Raw genomic sequence first — 20835 nt, 5'->3', positions numbered from 1 at the left:
TATTTATATATGGAGATATGTCGTACTAAAGTTTGTGTAATTTTTATGTTCTAAAATTTGAGACTTAAAAATCCCTCTACTTGAAAAAGTTCAGTAATCAAAAATTCCATACGCAGATTTCTTAATATAGCTGTGATTCATATACCATGCACATTTTATTACATTTGGCATTATATTGAAAATGGATAACCTACAACCTGTTTTCCAGTCATTGACCGGGTCAGGGATGGAATGAATGAATCAGATATAGGCTATTAGTACGATGGGGTCGCCACTCCCAAAGTGATTTTTTTAATTACTGATAAATGCTATGAAATGGGAATGGAGAGTGTTTCTGGAATGAAAAATGGCAGGAAAAACCGGAGTACCCGGAGAAAAAGCTGTCCTGCTTCCGCTTTTTCCAGCACAAATCTCACATGGAGTGATCGGGATTTGAACCACGGTTCCAGCGGTGAGAGGCCGACACGCTTTGGCAGAATATTATAGGAGAAAAATGGGAATAAAATGTAAAATTACAATTGGGAAACAAACCATTATTACAGTGATAAAAATTGTTTGCATTCAGCGGAATAACTTCGTGACAAGAAAAAAGAAACTCAATATTTTCAAATTCAGTCATAAAAATTCATGAAAATGACCAAAATATCGATTCTACCTCTCCGGTGTGTCGTCTTAAGCCCTTTACAGATTTATCAACACAATCTCGTAAAGCTCATTTGAATTAGCCCGCGAAGCGATCTGATTGGCTAAATTCAGAAGCTGATGAAATGACAACGATGCGAGATATCGAATTATTTCTTTAAAATTATTTATCAGTATGACCAACCCTCTAACGCTCACATACCCTGTTCACGTTGTTCCTGACCATCCTGTATATTCCGTACCTCTACCCTTTAAATCCAGCGTTCACAGCTTTCAAAAATAGTGTTAGGGAAAATGTGATAACAGTATTTGAATGATGAAGAATTGGGGGATTTTTAGGGTTAAAATAGTTAACTCTATTTCTTGGTTTTAAAAAATCGCAACATTTCTTGCAAGTTGCTTTACGTCGCACCGACGCAGATAGGTCTTGCGGCGACGATGGGACAGGAAGGGGCTAGTAGTGGGAAGGAAGCGGCCGTGGCCATAATTAAGGTACAACCCCAGCATTTGCCTGGTGTGAAAATGGGAAACTACGGAAAACCATCTTCAGGGCTGCCGACAGTGGGGTTCGAACCTACTATCTCCCGAATACTGGATACTGGCCGCACTTAAGCGACTGCAGCTATCGAGCTCGGTTGCAATATTTCAGTCCCTTTGTTGATTCTATGAGTTGATCCGTTCTTCAACACAGTGCTCTGGGGGTTGGGACGGTAGAGTTCAACCATGGAACGCTCATTGAGGCGCTGGCCTTCTGACTCCAACTTGGCAGGTTCAATCCTGGCTCAGTCCGATGTTATTTGAGGGTGCTCATATACGTCAGCCTCGTGTAGGTAGATTATCTGGTACGTAAAAGAACTTCTGTGGGACTAAATTCCGGCACCTCGGCGTCTCCGAAAACCGTAAAAGTAGTTAGTGGGACGTAAAGCGAATAACATCGTCAATAATCTAGTTGCGTCTACCGTTCATACTAACTTGTGGCAGCTACTACTTTCATCTTTCCCATCTGACCTCCGTTGGTTAACTTCTCTCCTTTTTTTCGACCCCGACGATGTTAGGTTTGAGAGCCATAGGGGTCTTTCATTTTCACGCCCTTCGCAGCCCTTCCTCTTAAAAGAATAATCACCACCACGTAAAGTGGCCTGCGGGATTACGTACTCAACCGCTTGACCGGTATCACTGCCTCTTACTTAAAACATTTCAGTTGAAATAATAATAATAATAATAATAATAATAATAATAATAATAATAATAATAATAATAATAATAATAATAATAATAGGTATGGCCTCAGCTAGCGTGTGCAGACATTTCGATTTGACGCCATCTGGCTGTCTGCTCGTCAATTTCGACGTTCCGTTTTACTCTAGGCCCACTAGATGGCAGACAGAGTAAACCGGATTGCTTTTGGGCGTCTATGGCTGAGATTTTGTCGGGTAAACACCAAATGTTTTTTTTTTTTGCTAGTTGCTTTACGTCGCACCGACACAGATAGGTCTTATGGCGACGATGGGACAAGGAAGGGCTAGGAGTGGGAAGGAAGCGGCCGTGGCCTTAATTAAGGTACAGCCCCAGCATTTGCCTGGTGTGAAAATGGGAAACCACGGAAAACCATTTTCAGGGCTGCCGACAGTGGGGTTCGAACCTACTATCTCCCGAATACTGGATACTGGCCGCACTTAAGCGACTGCAGCTGTCGAGCTCGGTAAACACCAAATGTATCACCAGAGATCTTTTACATGCCGACATCGTACGACATGGAGTATCGAATTGACTTTTTTTCGCCCTTCAAAAATCCAACTACCTCTGCCAGGTTTGAACCCGCTATCTTGGGATCCGGAGGCCGACACTCTACCACGGATCCACAGAGGCAGCTAGTTGAAATAAGGAGGCCGTTTTACCCTCAGTGTTTGTTTCCAGCCGTTCGACCGGTTCAGGAATGGAATGAATGAAGCACCCATCTAGCGGTGAGGATAGGAACTGTGCCGGCTGCCGAAGCCTGTCGCACTCCTCTGGTGCAATGACTAGTGACTGCCAGATGAAATGAAATGATACTGGAGAGTGTTGCTGGAAAGAAAGACGACAGGGAAAACCGGAGAACCCGGAGAAAAGCCTCTCCCACCTCCGGTTTGTCCAGCACAAATCTCACATGGAGTGACTGGGATTTGAACAACGAAACCTAGCGGTGAGAGGCCTGAGTCAGGCAGGCTCCCTTTTAGCCTCAATCTAGATATGAAATTCTTGAGCGAGCCTGGGGTTGCGGGAAAGAGGGAAAAACACGTGACTTCTACTAAAGCAATATGATTACTTTATGCTGTACAAGAATAGCAACTACACAAAAGGCGGTGAATAAAAACGACATTTATTAATAAGCCATCAAGTGGATACTCGACTTCTGGGATCGATAGCACAGTCATGCAGAGAGTTAATCGCGATTGCATGCAGTACGAAGGCCAGAATCGATTTTCATTTGACAAACAGGCACTTTGACCTAGAATCTTCCTTCACTGTTGCTTTATTTCACGATTTTTGTACATCGAAGCATGGAAATTCAGTAGGAGGCATGGTAACCAAGTGACATTATCACCGACCTCTTACTAACGTCAGCGAGATTCGATTCGATTCCTGTCGAATTCAGGAGGAACTGTTCATTAGCACTTAACGCAAAATCAAAAGGAGTGTTTGCTTGCTTTACCGACACGTGTGGGAAGTGGATCAATAAGAGGAACTCCTTCGAGGCTAATTTTTGATAGATGCTTTATTCTGGGTGCGAATTTAAGAGATTACATTTGAAAGCAAATCGGAGGTGAGATAAATAATTACATAAATAAAAATAATAATAAGAAAGGATCTTGTGCAGTCTGGATTAAATAGAAAAGAAATTATATAGCGTACAAAGTATTGATCTGTGATCGGCAGCTTCAGAGGCGTCCATGATGAACAGAAAATGAATAGCGGATTGACAAAAGAGAGGTTACCAGAGAAGGAATACAAAGGTTTTGGGCTGCAAAGAACGCTTCCAGTAATGTATGATTGTTGCTTAGCGTGGTCTCAAATGGTCGTAAACGAATATAATAATAATAATAATAATAATAATAATAATAATAATAATAATAATACCGAGTGAGTATTAGCTTCGTGAGGTGTAGAGAGTCTCATTTCTCCGCTCTTTCTGGCCTTTCCTTCATTTTCCCGAAACTTTAATTTGCAAAGTGTTGGGCTTCTTCCTTCTTACCTTCTGATTAGTGTTAGATGCTCTACTTCCTCTTAAAACAATAATAACTTCTACCATCACTTTTCCTATCCGATCTCTTTTACTAAATGTATAACCGAAAAGGTTAGCTCAGTTATGCTTGCCAGCTCTGTACTCGGGTTTCATTTCCCGTCTGCCAAACTCGAAATGGTTTTCCGTGGTTTCCAATTTCAAATCCAGGCAAATGCCGAGATGGTACCTTTCTCAAGGCGACTGCCTCTTCCCTCCCATTCGTAGCCCGCCCTATTACACCTACACCCACCGACAACACCCTCGCACAGTGTTACATGCAGATCACCCCCATGGGGTGGACCGGGAATAGCAGCTTCAGAACAGGGGAGCCGAACATGACATTCTCGCCATTAAGAGCTATACGATAAATAAATAAATAAATAAATAAATAAATAAATAAATAAATAAATAAATAAATAAATAAATAAATAAATAAATAAATAAATAAATAAATAAATAAATAAGAACTCCTGATCTCGACGGTATACAGTGTGAAGTCTATGGAGTCTCCTATTTTCACGCCCTCGATGATCCTTCCCTTTCTGCAATTGCTGAAGTGCTAATACATAGAATGCTGGGATCAGGGTTGATTGTTCCTCCGATGAGTGCTAAAGGGAGCTCTGTCTATAGATCTACGGCAGAGGGTCAGCTTACGAACCCAAAGATCACAGCTTCGTATCCGGAAGAGGTTCTCAGAGTTTTGAGGGATGGAGATAAGAACAATCGACACTTCAATTCGCAGGAAATCGAAATGTAAAATACCTCCAGTGAAATATTTTGTGTTTATTGGAAAAAACTAATTCAATTTTAGCCATAGATCACTCAGAGTTTCAGTTTCTCTGTAAGAGTAAAAGAGAATGTAAAAGTTGGCCCGCAGGCATCCTAATTTGCTTCAAGGTGAAAATGTCTGCAACATGGTAGCTGTGAACATAATTATCATTATAATGATGATTATTTCAAAGTGATAAAGGGGATGGATGTTTAGTTGAACAGAGCTTTAAACTATAAATCACCACCACCTTTCAAGAGATTCTGAATACGACGGACATCCTGCGTTGTACACATCGGGCAGTGTCTCCGTAGGGCACTTTGCAGGTTCTCATGCCGATAAGGTGAACTCTGTGGAAGTCCCTGACCTCCCCATGGAAAGTTACGACCGTCACTGAATAACAAGTGGTGATAGGTCCGTTCCACTGTGCTGTCGAATTGACTCAGACTATCGAGGCATGGAAAAATACAGTGCTATGCCAATCATTTCATCAATGTTGGCCAGTGTACACAAAACAAGCCGGTCCCGCGGTATAGAGGTAGCGTGCCTGCCTCTTACCGGAGGCCTGGGATTCGATTCTCGGTCAAGTCTGGGAACTTTTCAAGTTTTTTTGCTATTTGCTTTACGTCGAACCGACACAGATAGATCTTTTGGTGACGATGGGATAGGGAAGAGTTAGGAGTGAGAAGGAAGCGGCTCTGGCATTAATTAAGTTACAGTCCCAGTATTTGCCTGGTGTAAAAATGGGAAACTACTGAAAACCATTTTCAGGACTGCCGATAGTGGGGCTCGAACCCACCATCTCCCGAATGCAAGATCATAGCGCGCGACACTAACATCACGGCTGGTTCCTCTTACCTGCTTATGAGGGTTGGTTCGAAGTCCACTCAGCTTACGTGATTTACAAAGGGCTATCTGACGGTCTATAAAGCCAAGAATAACGGTCAAAGGATTCGTCATGCTTACCACACGACACCTCGTATTCTGCAGGCCTTCAAGCTGAACAGCGGTCGCTTAGTAAGCCAAGGTTCATCAGAGTGCCATGGGGTCAGATAGATCCTCAGTAGCCCGAGAGCACTTCCAACCAACCGATGTTGACAGGGCGGTCCCATTAATAACCCGTTGTGTTTATTTGATGATCTCAGACAATAATACCTAAGGTTGCTTGGCATCAACTTTCCAAAGTTTTAGGTTTTGTGCCATTCCGTTCAGTTCCACATAAGACTGGTATCCCAGCTCCTGCACTAGTTGAACAATATTCCAGTCTAGGCCTTTCCCTACAATTTCTTTTTTGCACAGAGCCCTCCAGGATGAAGGCTAGTAAACTCTCGTGTCTGATTATATGTCCAATCCATGTGTTTCTTCTTTCCTGCATATTCATTGACAAGCTCGGGGTTTCTCCAACTCTTTCCATTACTTCCTCATTAGTAACTCTGTCCAAGGAATTTTCAATATTCGTCTATGGCACCATTGTTCAAAGGCTTGTACCCTCTTCCTCTCTGCTACCCCTACTGTCCAGATCTCACTTCCGTACACAAATACTCTCCATACATATGTCTTAACTAATTGTTTCCTCAGTTTTAAGGTTATATTTTCAGATGTGAAGTGCTTTCTCTTTTTATTGAAGACTATCTTTGCCTGGTTAATTCTGCTGACCAGATCTCTCTTACTTCCGTTACCAGCTGTTATTTTGCTTCCTAAGTAAGAACATTCTTCAGCGTTACTAAACTGGTTCCTACGTAGAGCTTATATTTATTTTCCTTGCTGCTTGCTTATCACAATTAGTTTTGTTTTGTCTGAATTTATTTTCATGTTATATCCATATGCAAAAGCCTTTCTTTCTTTCTTTCTTTCTTTCTTAATCCGTCTATCCTCCAGGGTTGGCTTATCCCTCCAACTCAGTGAGGGATCCCGCCTCTACTGCCTCAAGGGAAGTGTCCTTGTGCGTTAGACTTTGGGTCGGGGAATGCAATTGGGAAGGAGACCAGTAACTCGCCAAGGTGGCCAATGGGAACGTTGGAAGTGATAGACAAGAAAGAGGGAAGGAAGCGGCGGTGGTCTTAGGTTAGATACCATTCCGGCATTCGCCTGGAGGAGAAGTGGGAAACGAAGGAAACCACTTCGAGGATGGATGAGGAGGGAATCGAATACCGCTCCACTCATCTGACCTCCTGAGGCTGAAAAGGACTCCGTTCCAGCCTTCGTACCACTTTTCAAAATTCGTGGCAGAGCCGGGAAGCGAACCCGGGCCATCCCTTTATCCTAGCTTCTCACTTGGTTTCTGAATGTATCCGTTGAATAGTACTGGTGAGATAGGGCATATCCTTGTCTTACACACTGTCTTATGTTTGCTTCTTATTGTTTCCCACGGACCACTAGAGGACCAAATATGGTCAACTGTTTTTATTCCAAGGTTGTCATTATCAGAGCTATCTTAACTGTCGTGTCCTTCACGTTTATCTGTAGCTGTCACCTACAAAATGACAGCTGACTTCGAACTATAGGGAAGTTACAACATAGACAGAAAAAAATAAAATCACAATTTTTATTGAATGTAAATAACGGAAATAGACGTTTCACTCTAAGAAAAATGTGTTAACATTTACATACATCACCATCATCTTTATAGACCGTTATGCCTTTCAGCGTTCAGTCTGCAAGCCTCTGTGAATTTACTAACCACAATCCTCTGCTTGCAACTAGTGATGTGGCCTCATTTAATTCTATACCTCTTATCTTTAAATCGTTAGAAACTGAGTCTAACACCATTGTCGTCTTGGTCTCCCTCTACTTCTCTTACCCTCCAAAACAGAGACCATTATTCTCCTAGGTAACCTGTACTACTCCATTCGTCTCATATGACCCCACCACCGAAGCCGGTTTATGCGTACAGCTTCATCCATCGAGTTGATTCCTAGCTTAGAATTTTTCTCCTCATTCCCAATACCCTCCTGTCATTGTTCCCAGCTGTTTGTACCAGCAACCATTCTCGCTACTTTCATGCCTGTTACTTCTAACTTATGAATAAGATATCCTGAGTCCACCCAGATTTCACTTCCGTTAAGTAAAGTTGGTCTGAAACCAGACAGATGTAAAGATAGTTTCGTCCGGGAGCTGACTTCCTTCTTACAGAATACTGTTGATCGCAACTGCGAGCTCACTGCATTAGCTTTACTACACCTTGATTCAATCTCACTTACTATATTACCATCCTGGGAGAACACACATCCTAAATACTTCTGTTCCAGCTATGTATAACCAATCTGACATTCAGTTCTTTTGGATGTCTTACCTACTAACATCAATTTAGCCTTTGGAAGGCTAATTTTCATACCATACTCATTGCACCTATTTTCAAGTTCCAATATATTGGACTGCAGGCTTTCGGCACAATCTGCCATTAAGACCAAGTCGTCAGCATAGGCCAGACTGCTTACTACACTTCCACCTAACTGAATCCCTCCGTGCCATTTTATACCTTTCAGCAGATGACCCATGTAAACTACAAATAATAAAGGTGAAAGATTACAGCCTTGACTAACCCCTGTAAGTACCCTGAACCAAGAACTCATTCTACCAACATATCTCACTGCAGCCAAATTGTGAACATAAATGCCTTTGATTTATTTTAATAATCAACCCTTAATCCCATAGTCCACCAGTATGGCGAAAATGTTTTCTCTCAGTACCCTGTCATACGCTTTCTCTAGATCTGCGAAACATAAACACAACTGTGTATTCCTCTCGTAGCATTTTTAATTACCTGGCGCATACTGAAAATCTGATCCTGACAGCCCCTCTGTGGTCTGACACCACACTGATTTTCATCCAACTACCTCTCAACCTCTGATCGCACCGTCCCTTCCAAGATGGCAGTAAATTCTTTGCGTGGTATACTAATCAATGAGATACGTCAATTGTTGTTGCAATCCTTCCTGTTATCTTGCTTATAGATAGATGCAATTACTGCTTTTGTCCAATCTGAGGGTACCTTACCAACACTCCACGCTAACACGCAAATAACGGATATAGACATTTCATTCTAAAGGAAATGCGTTAAAATTAATGTAAATTTATATTAATCGTCTAATTAAAACGAACATCGTAAATTGCATATCTTGTGCTCCTTATCCGTTAGCAACTTAGCGAGTCCAGTAATGTTGTCATAATGTACGGTTACGTTATTGACCCCCAGTTCATTTTCGACTTCATTCGCAGTTTCATTTACCGAAGCAAACGAGCAAAGTTTTAGGCCTACGGAAATCTGATTAATTCTTCAGCTGGATACAAACGACGTACCTTACTATGATTAGTAAGGACTTATCTTTGACTGATCTTATGGGAAGAAATCCAATTGGGCCAGTTTAGTATATTATAAACAATAATTTACGTCGGTAGGAAGAGCTGCTAGTACACATGCGTTAAGGTGCGTCCACACCAAGTTGTTTCTCTTAACTTTGTTACTAAGCACTGTTAACCAACAACTTCGACGTTCGCGGACAACTACGCTGATCACTCTGCCGCCGTTCCGGTTGATTGCCGCGTAACTCTCTAAGTATACACGCGATGGACCGATGACCTAGGTTTTAGGCCCCTTTAAACAACAAGCACAAGCTTGGGTTGTTATTTGACAGACTTGTTTAAATTACTCATGTACTTAATAATAACTCTGGATTTTGCCGTTAGGTATAAACTATTGGAGATATAAGTTTTTCATTTTTCATATAACAGGTAAAATTCTAGTTTGGTGCTATTTTACGAAAAAAATCTCAAGGTTATTTTCAACTGATAATAAAACACAGAACTACTTTTAATTGCTGTACGTACTGAAACCTTATCAGAAAATTTCAAGTTGATGTGACAGAATACTAAGAGGTGAACAAATTTTACTTAAACACGTCAGGTACGCATCCTAATAATTTCCGAAAACGATAGACAAGTGGTTACGGAAAGTTAGGTTATTCGGCGAAGAGCGAAATGGAAAATGAAATTAAACTACAACACAGCTAAAAGAATATCACACAGAATTAAAAATACTGTATATTACAACTTTCGCTTGCGATTTGATAGTCAATTTTTAGAAGAAATAAGAAAGTATCGTATTCTGCGCTACGAATTCTGCATGCTCTAATTGCGTCCTTGCGCATGTGCGAACCGAAATATTCACGAAAACACGAAAAGTTAATAGGAAGATTCATTCACAAAATTTAAAGATATTTTGTTTATCAACATGCTCGAAAAGTTAATGAACACACTATTTTGTCTATCAACAGTAAAAAATGGCCATGAACTGTTGATTGTTCCCCAACAGGTACATTGATGCTCGTTGAAATGGGTTGGACGCAGGGTCTGGCCTCTCCTTGTGAGAGGTAAATTGTCGTAAGAGCCAATAAAGAGCGTGGCGAACGGAATAAGGCTATAACTATTGTATGATCACTTACCTTTGTTTACTGCACGATTTTCCTTGCACATACCATATTATCACACAGCGTACATTAATTCCTCATAATAATAATAATAATAATAATAATAATAATAATAATAATAATAATAATATGATTATTATTAGGAATGAATGTAAGCTATGTGATAGTATGGTATGTGCAAGGGAAATCCAGCGCTAAACAAAGGTAAGTAATCATACAATAATAATAATCAAATTATTATTATTATTATTATTATTATTATTATTATTATTATTATTATTATTATTACGTTTCACGTCCCACTAACTACTTTTGACGGATTTCGGAGACGCCGAGGTCCAGGAATTTTCTCCCGCAGGAGTTATTTTACGTGACAGTAAATCTGCTGTCACGAGGCTGACGTATTTGAACACCTGCAAATACCACCAGACTGATCCAGGAACAAACCTGCCAAATTGGGATCACAAGGCCAGCGCTTCAACCATCAGAGCTACTCAGCCCGGCGTAATAACATCAAAATCATCGCTTTTGCACTTACATAGTTTACCTCTCACGTTCAGAATTATTATTACTGTTAAATTTAAAATGTGTTCATTGATCTTTCGCCCGAGTGTTATTGGTTCCTTTGTGAGTAAAAGAATAAAGCCGTGCCCTGTTGCTCTCACCTCGTCTCCAATATCTCACACTACCGCTCTTTATTAATGGAGCACGAAGTTCCACCATGTAACAAGGTGAAGGCTAACGTTTCCTCTGTGTGAAGGCAGGGCGCAGGTTGCTCGCTAACAGTCTCAGCTGACGTAATGAACAGATGGCACTGCTGTTAAGGCGAGTAATTCAATTCCGGTTTTTCCAATTTAACGACTCTGCAAGTTTCCTTCGCTCTGTCTAAAGCACTGTATTGCCCTTACTGTCCTCCTGTGATCTACAGGCTTGCTGAAAAGACGCTTCGCCACCTGTCATATACAACTCTTCCCAAACATATTGGAAGTAAAGTCTGGCTCCACAACCATGCGTTCTGGAGACGTGGGCTGATCCTGCCGTAGGCTGTCCTGATAATGGTTTTCCGTGGTTTTCTATTCTCTTGCAATAAGGCGAATGCCGGGACAGCTCCTTTTATAGGTCACGGCCGCTACTCCCCCACCTTATCTGCACTTCAAATCACCTACACAAATCTCCCTTGGCTGAGAGAGGGCGTTACTGTTTAGGAGGCCCACCCTACCACTTCAGGATACGGAATGACAGCTTAAAAGAATGACTCTGTGAACATATGCGCTACTGTCGGTCGATACGAGCAACGCCTGTTTTAGTTGTTAGCTGAAAAGGGGGATAGTTCGTATTTATAGCCGTAATATTGAAAGATGCGTTCTTAGAGGGAGGTCCGTTGACTGCTTGCCTGGGTAGGCAGAAGGGAGTAGGGCCAATGGCAAACCTTTTCTAACTAGCGTGTCAATTAAGGTCTTGTTTATTACTTTCTAGTGTGCCTTCGGTTATATTCCTAAAGATCATCGTGAAACCCCATTTGACTTCATTTAGGTATTAGATTGCATAACATATAAATCAATTCGACTTATGTTTCATGATTTTATTTCGCAAATATCATATTAAATTACATTTCAGAAACAGGTAAATTTGTCAAAAAAAATATGGCCACAGAATTAATTGGGACACACTTCTTTATTAAAGTGCAATGTTCAAATATGATATGTTGGTAGATTTTCGACCTATTCATTATATGTTAAAAACATTATAATAAGTTAGTAAGTTGTGTGGCGTGCCACACAAGTCGTGTTCGCAAGTCATAGGTTCGCCATCTCTGGACTAGGGCGTATGATTGCCATGGAAACGTGGGCGGACCCACTGCGGTTGCCATGGAGATGAGCCTGCTGGCCGGCTCGGGTTGCTTGGAGTTGCCAAAAATGCTCACTTCTGAGTTACGTACAACAGAGTACAGTGGTCTGAACGAACGAAGAAGTGATCCGGAAGCGAAGGGAAGGAGAAAGGAATGCAGGAATTCGTCAATACCGTGCAATGCCACGTGCAATTCTCCTCCCTTCAGCCCTATCTGTCAAAATGCTTCTTTTAATATTAGGGTATAAGCTTGAAACGTTGGGCTCAACATTTGACACTGGTGACTGTTCTTGGATCTCTTGCTAGACCACGGAGGACACGGATGTCCACTTGCAGAGGGTAAAAATAAATTTTTAGCCCACAGAACAAACATTTTTTTAAAAGATGGCGTCCAACGAGTTAAGTTTGGAGTTAGCCATGCTGTTATGCCTAGTTTACACGATGCCAGTTGCCGGGACAATTGTTGGCGACAGTTGTCCTGTAATTATTGCGGGACAACCACTGGCCAGTCCACTTGAACGAGAACTCGTTCACACGAGGAAGCTATTGCCACGGCACTAGACGACGAGAAATTGCAGAGTCCCGTGAGGAATTAAGTTTATTTTGTAATGATATGGTCCGGTAATTCATTGCCGAGTCATGCAAGGTTTTGACCTCAGTCACGTCGAATCAATGAATGTTAATTTTATCTGTAATCTCAGAAAATGCCGTTTGACAAACATTTTTGTCTTAGTATAGGTCATTGTGCTGGTCCCACATACACCGTCGTTCTCTATACAGTTCAACGAATTTTACGTTAATAATATCACTCCACTTTGGAGCCATATTTACGCGAACAGCCTACAAATACTTTAAAAATTAAATTATTTAAATTACCGACATCACGCAGGCGGTTGCACCTGTCGCTTGACACAAGCGAACTGGCGCAAAATAAATATACGGCTACTGGACTGTCACGTTCACACGGCGCCAATTGTCGTGACAGTTCTGAGCTCCGGGTGGTGCGGGTTGCATCTGGGTCCAGTTGGTTCCTCAGTCTAGTCCTGGAGACAATCGATTGCCTGAACAATTATGAGGGCAATTGTCTAAACAACTGGACTGAAGTGTTCATACGTAGTCAGTAATTGTAAGGCTGTTCTTATCCAGCGTGTGGAACAATGTTGCTACCGATGCCTGGAGCGTTAGAACGTGTCCAACAATCAGTAAGGCGCATGGAGGACATTATGAGCACTTCTTGAGCCTTAATGAGTGATTTCTCAGGCGTTTTCCAGGAAACGAGCTTTCTATTGCCCTCTAACAGACTCGAAGGCAGTACACTTTCCTTCTGAGGTTCAGTGGTAACTGCGATTTGGACGACGTACCGATGATGATGTTTGTCATTTAAAAGGGCCTAACAGTTAGGTCACCATCCCCTAATGATACGAGGTGCAACAAAATGAAAACAAAAATTTCAGAACGTATCCACTGACTGGAATATAAAACGAATGATGATGAAGAAAGATCATGAATCGAAAACGATCAGTGGATCCAGGTCAAAATGCCTCATATTATGAGATGATACTTGTTGTCAAACTGGTCCAAAATCCAGGACACCGTTCCCTCATAATTGTGCCAATCACTGGTAAACCAGAACCAAGATGTTCCTCCTATATTGGCACAAATCACAAGTAAGGAAGACTCGTGGTGTCCTCGCATGGTGGTACTAATCACAAGTCATGTAGACCCATAATATGCCACACATGCGGACACTACTCACAGGTAACACAGCTACTTGCTTTACGTCGCACCGACACAGATAGGTCTTATGGCGACGATGGGACAAGGAAGGGCTAGGAGTGGGAAGGAAGCGGCCGTGGCCTTAATTAAGGTACAGCCCCAGCATTTGCCTGGTGTGAAAATGGGAAACCACGGAAAACCATTTTCAAGGCTGCCGATAGTGGGGTTCGAACCTACTATCTCCCGAATACCGGATACTTGCCGCACTTAAGCGACTGCAGCTATCGAGCTCGGTAGGTAACACAGACCCATGGTGTTTCGCACATAAGGGTATTACTCACAAGCAACGTAGACCCATGGTATTCCTCACGTAGTGGGAATAAACACGGGCGCCGTTATTCCCGTGGTATTCCTTGCTTAGTGGAACAAATCATAGGCCACGTACACTTATGGTGTTCCTCACACGGTGGTACTAATCATAGACAATAAAGACCCGCGGTGTATCACACATTATGGTGACAACCACAGGAAACACAGACCCATGGTGTTCTCACATAAAGGTAGTGCTAACAGGCAATGCAGACCCATGGTGGTCCATACATAGCGGTACTAATCACGGGCAATGCACAATCTCATGGTGTTCCTCACATAGTGATACGAATCACAGGCAACGCAGACCCATGGTGCTCCTCATGTAGTGGTACTACCCATAGGTAACGCAGACCCGTTATGAATACAGGGGAACCAACGCAATTCAGCGCGGCGCAAGGCAGTTCCTCCCACACCGACGCCAGTCTGTGATGCCGCGCGCCCGCTACCCCGCTTCGGTGGAATGCACACGATGGTTCCAATCACAGGCAACGCCCAGACCCATGGTGTTCCTCACATAATGGTACTAATCGAAACTAAATTCGACCCATGGTGTTCCTCACATAGTGATACTAATCACAAGTAACCTCATGGTTCCTCTTCCATCATCCCTTAGTCGTCCATTTACGACAGGCAGAAGATCTGGGTCCTTCCGCCCCCACGATGAAGCCGTTTGCCGATAGGTGTCCGGGCGAGGCTGGTTATTTTGGAAACCTCTGCCCTCCGATTGTCCCTCTCTAGTTTAATGTTGTGTCTCAGGTATATGTACTCCTCAACATTCTTAAGCATTTTATTGAGGTTCATTTTGATATCCAACCCGCACTAGCCTCCGACCCAGATTTTACTTGGAATAGAACCCTAAAACAGTCTTAGTATATTACAGTTACATGTTACTATGACTGTGCAGTGGTACTTACTCATATCTGAAGGAAGTGTTCAAAGTGTAGACTGTTTTCTTGTTCGTTGAAAACAGCTGCACTTCTACCAAAGTGTCTAATAACTTTTCTTAATATTGTATTGATACCTTTTTCTGACTCCTATGACGTTTACACACCATCCAGTCAGTGGTTCATTTGCGAACCCATGTTTACTAAGAAATTTTCTTCTAGTATCGGGTACTTACAGCTTTTTCAATTTGTGCTATTAATTATGAAACACCCTGCATACATCAAAAGGTCAGTATCCAGGAATGATAAATTTCAACACTACAAAAGCGTAAAAAGTCCAGCAGATTTATGGAACAGAGTGCTTGAATACTTTCTCAGACAGAAGAATAAGCAAAAGAGAATGCTAAGGAGAATTATGGGACCTATTTGGTAGAATGGCACATACAAATTGACACCAGAATAAGATGTATACAAAGCATAAAAAATAGGTAATATTTTCTGAAAAAAGAAGATTGAGGGTCTTCGGTCACCTGTAGAGAATAGACAAAACAGATTAACAAAACAAATTTTTTAACACGATTCTAATAGAGAAACTATACCAGCATTTTTCAAAGAAGCCTAAGAAGATCTGGAACTACTCAATGTTTAAGAAGAACAAATTGCAAATAGAAATGAATTTAAAAAAATCAATATTTGATGATAAATTTCCACACAAAGCCAAGAAGAAATCAGGCAGTAAATGGAAGGAAGAAAGAAAACAACACCGAGAAAGGATGAAGACATTTTGGGAAGAAGAAGAAAATTGTTTCAAGTGCTCCTAAGGTGGCGGCCTAATTGAATGAACGAATGAATGATAGAATAAATAATAATAATAATAATAATAATAATAATAATAATAATAATAATAATAATAATGATAGGCACTTCAAGTAGTTAGGTGAAATTATCTGGTACACTGGAAGTAAAAATATAGCTAATATAACACGTGCGGGAAAATTAGGTAAAGCCCACACAATCTCTTGGAATATGTACAATAAAATATCACTTTCTGCCAAAACCAAACTCCGCCACTACCACACAGTTGTTCTTCCAGAAACACTCTCTCATGGTGTTCCTCACATAGTGATTTTACTTGGAATAGAACCCTAAAACAGTCTTAGTATATTACAGTTACATGTTACTATGACTGTGCAGTGGTACTTACTCATATCTGAAGGAAGTGTTCAAAGTGTAGACTGTTTTCTTGTTCGTTGAAAACAGCTGCACTTCTACCAAAGTGTCTAATAACTTTTCTTAATATTGTATTGATACCTTTTTCTGACTCCTATGACGTTTACACACCATCCAGTCAGTGGTTCATTTGCGAACCCATGTTTACTAAGAAATTTTCTTCTAGTATCGGGTACTTACAGCTTTTTCAATTTGTGCTATTAATTATGAAACACCCTGCATACATCAAAAGGTCAGTATCCAGGAATGATAAATTTCGACACTACAAAAGCGTAAAAAGTCCAGCAGATTTATGGAACAGAGTGCTTGAATACTTTCTCAGACAGAAGAATAAGCAAAAGAGAATGCTAAGGAGAATTATGGGACCTATTTGGTAGAATGGCACATACAAATTGACACCAGAATAAGATGTATACAAAGCATAAAAAATAGGTAATATTTTCTGAAAAAAGAAGATTGAGGGTCTTCGGTCACCTGTAGAGAATAGACAAAACAGATTAACAAAACAAATTTTTTAACACGATTCTAATAGAGAAACTATACCAGCATTTTTCAAAGAAGCCTAAGAAGATCTAGAACTACTCAATGTTTAAGAAGAACAAATTGCAAATAGAAATGAATTTAAAAAAATCAATATTTGATGATAAATTTCCACACAAAGCCAAGAAGAAATCAGGCAGTAAATGGAAGGAAGAAAGAAAACAACACCGAGAAAGGATGAAGACATTTTGGGAAGAAGAAGAAAATTGTTTCAAGTGCTCCTAAGGTGGCGGCCTAATTGAATGAACGAATGAATGATAGAATAACTAATAATAATAATAATAATAATAATAATAATAATAATAATAATAATAATAATAATAATAATAATAATAATAATAATAATAATAATAATAATAGGCACTTCAAGTAGTTAGGTGAAATTATCTGGTACACTGGAAGTGAAAATATAGCTAATATAACACGTGCGGGAAAATTAGGTAAAGCCCACAGAATCTCTTGGAATATGTACAATAAAATATCACTTTCTGCCAAAACCAAACTCCGCCACTACCACACAGTTGTTCTTCCAGAAACACTCTAGGCAATTGAGACGTCAACCTTAACCATCATCATCAAGGAGATAGGGAAAATAGAACGGCAGATACTCAGAAAGATATTTGTGCCCCAGATTCAAGACGGTATCGGGATTCGTAAAAGCTCAGAAGAACTGTATTCTACGACTGAACGTTTCTCCTCAGTTGCACGGAAGAGCCGTATGCAATTTTACGGACACATAGCACGAATGGACGACTCTCAATTGACCAAAACAATCTTCTTCTTCATTAACGAAATCCGAAAACCAAATTACGCTTGTTGGTAGACTCTGAAAGCGACCATGGAGAAATTAATATTAACCGACTGGCAACTTCACAAAGCAAATTAACACAGAAAATCAATTCACGTAAGTTCACATCCAAGAATCGAACAGCCAGGAACTTAAAACTCAAAAATGCTTGGACACAAGAGAGAAGACAAGCCCATAGGGAAAGGATGAAGAAGTTTTGGGACGATAAGAAGAGCAAGAAGTCCAGTGCTAAATAATGGTCCTACGAGCTCCTTAGGGGTCAAACACATTATATAATAATAATAACAAGAATAATAATATGTTGAAGTGGTCCAAAATGATTCAAAGATAACTCTGGAAATGTGTACAGTACCTGTAGGAGAGACTGGGGATCCTCGTAGTCCGGTCGGTCCCCGAAGCTCTGGTGGCGCCCTCCAGAGCGGCCATGCCGCACCAACACCCCCTGGCCGCGGCCACGCTCGTCGATGAGGAAGATCTCGGTGAGCACGATAACACCGAACACGGCGAAGAACATGATCACGATAAAGAAGCTCATGTTGGCCCGCTCTCTGAGCAGCCGTGAGCGTGGGATCGTCTTCTTGGCGCGCTTAAACATGTCGTCGTCTCTCCTGGAAACAAAGGAGAAAAAATAGGGTAACAACTACGAAAATAAAACAGGGTGGCCACATTTAGTACAGTGTTCGCCAGCCTACAAATAATGTTCTCCTGTCTAGTAGAGAAAGTAGAACTCATTTTAGGTGACCTATTACCAATTTTTAATTAACTATTCTTTGATGAACAACAATTTTTTGTTATTTGCTTTTATCGCACCGACACAGATAGGTCTTATGTCGACGATGGGATAGGAAAGGCCTAGGAATGGGGAGAAAGCGGCCGTGGCCTTAATTAAGATACAGCCCCAGCATTTGCCTGGTGTGCAAAATGGGAAACAACGGGGAACCATATTCAGTGCTGCCGACAGTGGGATTCGAACCCACTATCTCCCGAAATCAAGCTGATAGCTACGTGACCCAAACCACGAGGTCAGCTTGCTCGATGCTTTACTAAATAAGTGGTTCTTTACCTTCTCGACGCCGACTGAGAATTTGATTTATAGAAGTAAAAAATCTGTTTCCATGCATTTGGTCGGATATTCCATGGCTTCTTTCTCTGGTGCATTAAAGAATATGATCCCTCGAAGATACTTAAAAATGAATTTTATTATTATTATTATTATTATTATTTTGTTTGTGTCACGAATTGAGCCTTTATGGACTATGTGGCATATCCAATTTCACCTTAGTGTCTACGCCTTGTTCTTATACCGGCTTTGATTTTCTACCAATATTTTCTGAACGCATCAACAGACGCTTTCTTGTGTTCTTCGGGCAGTGTTCCCGCTGTCTTTTGGAGTTTCCTGCCATCTCGAAACCTTGGTTGCTCTTCACCAATCGTCTAAATTAGTCTTAGAACCACTTCGGCCTGTTTATGTTACATTTAATGAAACTCCAGAACAGGGATCTGTCATCCTGGAGATTTGTCCGTACAACAACAGTAGTTTCTTCCTAATCGACGCTGCTGTAAAAGTCTTTGCCTGATCTCAATCACACCTGCCCATCAACCCATCTGTTAACTAGAATCTTCCTTCATATTCTACGTTCTCTTCTTTTCCAGATGGTCGATTTGTCATTATCTACCCATGATTAAGGTTTTTGAAGCGTGTAATCCCTGAGGTTTGTAGTACCTGAACTTGGCCCCTATACTCACCGACATTTTGCTCTAGATGCTCTTTGCATAGGTGGCCCAGTCAAAATTTTACTATTATTATTTGTTTATTTGTTTACCTTACTTTGCTCGGCGTAGTTAATGCGATAAAGTTTTCTCTTACACTAAACCAAGACTAACAACTACATCAATCTGATGCAAATAAAGTAACTAGGAAGTAATTTTAAACATTGGCACATAACTTAGAAGGTAAATGTAGAACGAATTTGATATTATTATTATTATTATTATTGTTATTATTAATAATAGTAATGATGATAGTCGTAATGACAATTTAACAGTAATGACAGTCACAGTTTAAATGGAGAGGAAACATTTCTTTAACTGGTTTGTGAATGACGAGCCCGACATCAGGCTCCGTAACTCGTCTAGTATAGAGTTCTAGACCTGCGCAGCACCTACTGTGAAGGAGTGTGAGTACAGTTTGCGTGGACGGACAGGATGTTCCTGTTGTGTTGATGAGTCTCTAAGAGCTTGGTAAACCTGGATGCTAGGCTAATGAGGTGTAGACGTTCTTAGAATATAGCGTAGTTGACACGGGGCATGAGGTTTTCTTCTTGTTTGAAGGTTTAGTATTGACAGTTTGTTAAGTTATCGAGTGATATGTTGACGCGGTTGTACATTGAAGATGAATCGAACGCAGGTATTTTGAGCTTTCTGTAGTCTACTGGCTATTATTATATATAATGCGTTTTGCATTCTCAGCATCGGATTCTTGTTCTTCTTATCTTTCCAAAACTTCCTCCTCCTTTCACTATGGGCTAGTCTTCTATCTTGTGTCCAAGGATTTTTGAGTTTCAAGTTCCTGGCTGTTGGGTTCTTATGTGAATCGACTTTCTGTCTGTGGTATATGTAGTCTCCAGGTCGCTTTGAGTGTCTACCAACCAGCGTAGTTTGGTTTGTCGGATTCCGGTAATGATGAAAATGATCGTTTTGGTCAGTCGAGAGCAGTCCATTCGTGCTATGAGTCCGTAAAATTTCATACGCCTCCTCCGTACAGCTGAGGAGAATAGTTCAGTCACAGAATACACTTCTTCTGAGCGTTTACAAGTCCCGATACCGTCTTGAACCTTGGGTACAAATATCTTTCTGAGTATCTGCCGTTATATTTTCTCTATGTCCTTGATGCTGATGGTTAAGGATGACGTCTGAATTGCGTAGAGTGTTTCTTGGAGGGCAACTGTGCGGTAATGGTGAAGTTTGGCTTTGGTAGAAAGCTATTTGATATTGTACATATTCAAGTGATTGTGTAGGCTACACAATTTTTCTGCACGTGTTATATTCGCAGTTTTTCACTTCCAGTGTTCCCGATAATTTCACCTAAGTACTGCCACAGATTTTTTATTTGTTATTTCAATATTGTGTAACAAGAAACTTCGAATTATTCTCTTAGACTCAAAAGATGCTTACAGACACTTGAAGTGCGCCTGCGCTATGATTTGAGTGTATCTTATTGGTATGTAATTTTCTGTTTCAACATCAGTTGTTATCCCTCCTGTTCTTTCCCCTTCCCTTCTCAAGCGTAGTCTTGGTAGCTGGTTATGTCTAGCGGTTTAGTATCATTATTAATTGTC

The 20835-nt window shown here is 40.9% G+C and overlaps 1 protein-coding gene across 1 annotated transcript in view; it reads right to left on the bottom strand.

Moving 5' to 3' along the window:
* Positions 1 to 18092, bottom strand: part of LOC136875448 (uncharacterized) — a 147007-nt gene extending 128915 nt beyond the window's left edge. The window contains exon 1 of the mRNA XM_067149000.2: positions 17850 to 18092. Within this exon, the coding sequence (XP_067005101.1) occupies positions 17850 to 18092 (243 nt within the window). The remainder of the gene's footprint in view (positions 1 to 17849) is intronic.
* Positions 18093 to 20835: the final 2743 nt, after the last annotated feature.

Source organism: Anabrus simplex, chromosome 6, assembly GCF_040414725.1.
Source record: "Anabrus simplex isolate iqAnaSimp1 chromosome 6, ASM4041472v1, whole genome shotgun sequence".
NCBI lineage: Eukaryota > Metazoa > Arthropoda > Insecta > Orthoptera > Tettigoniidae > Anabrus > Anabrus simplex.
This window is presented reverse-complemented; position numbering and strand designations above follow the sequence as displayed.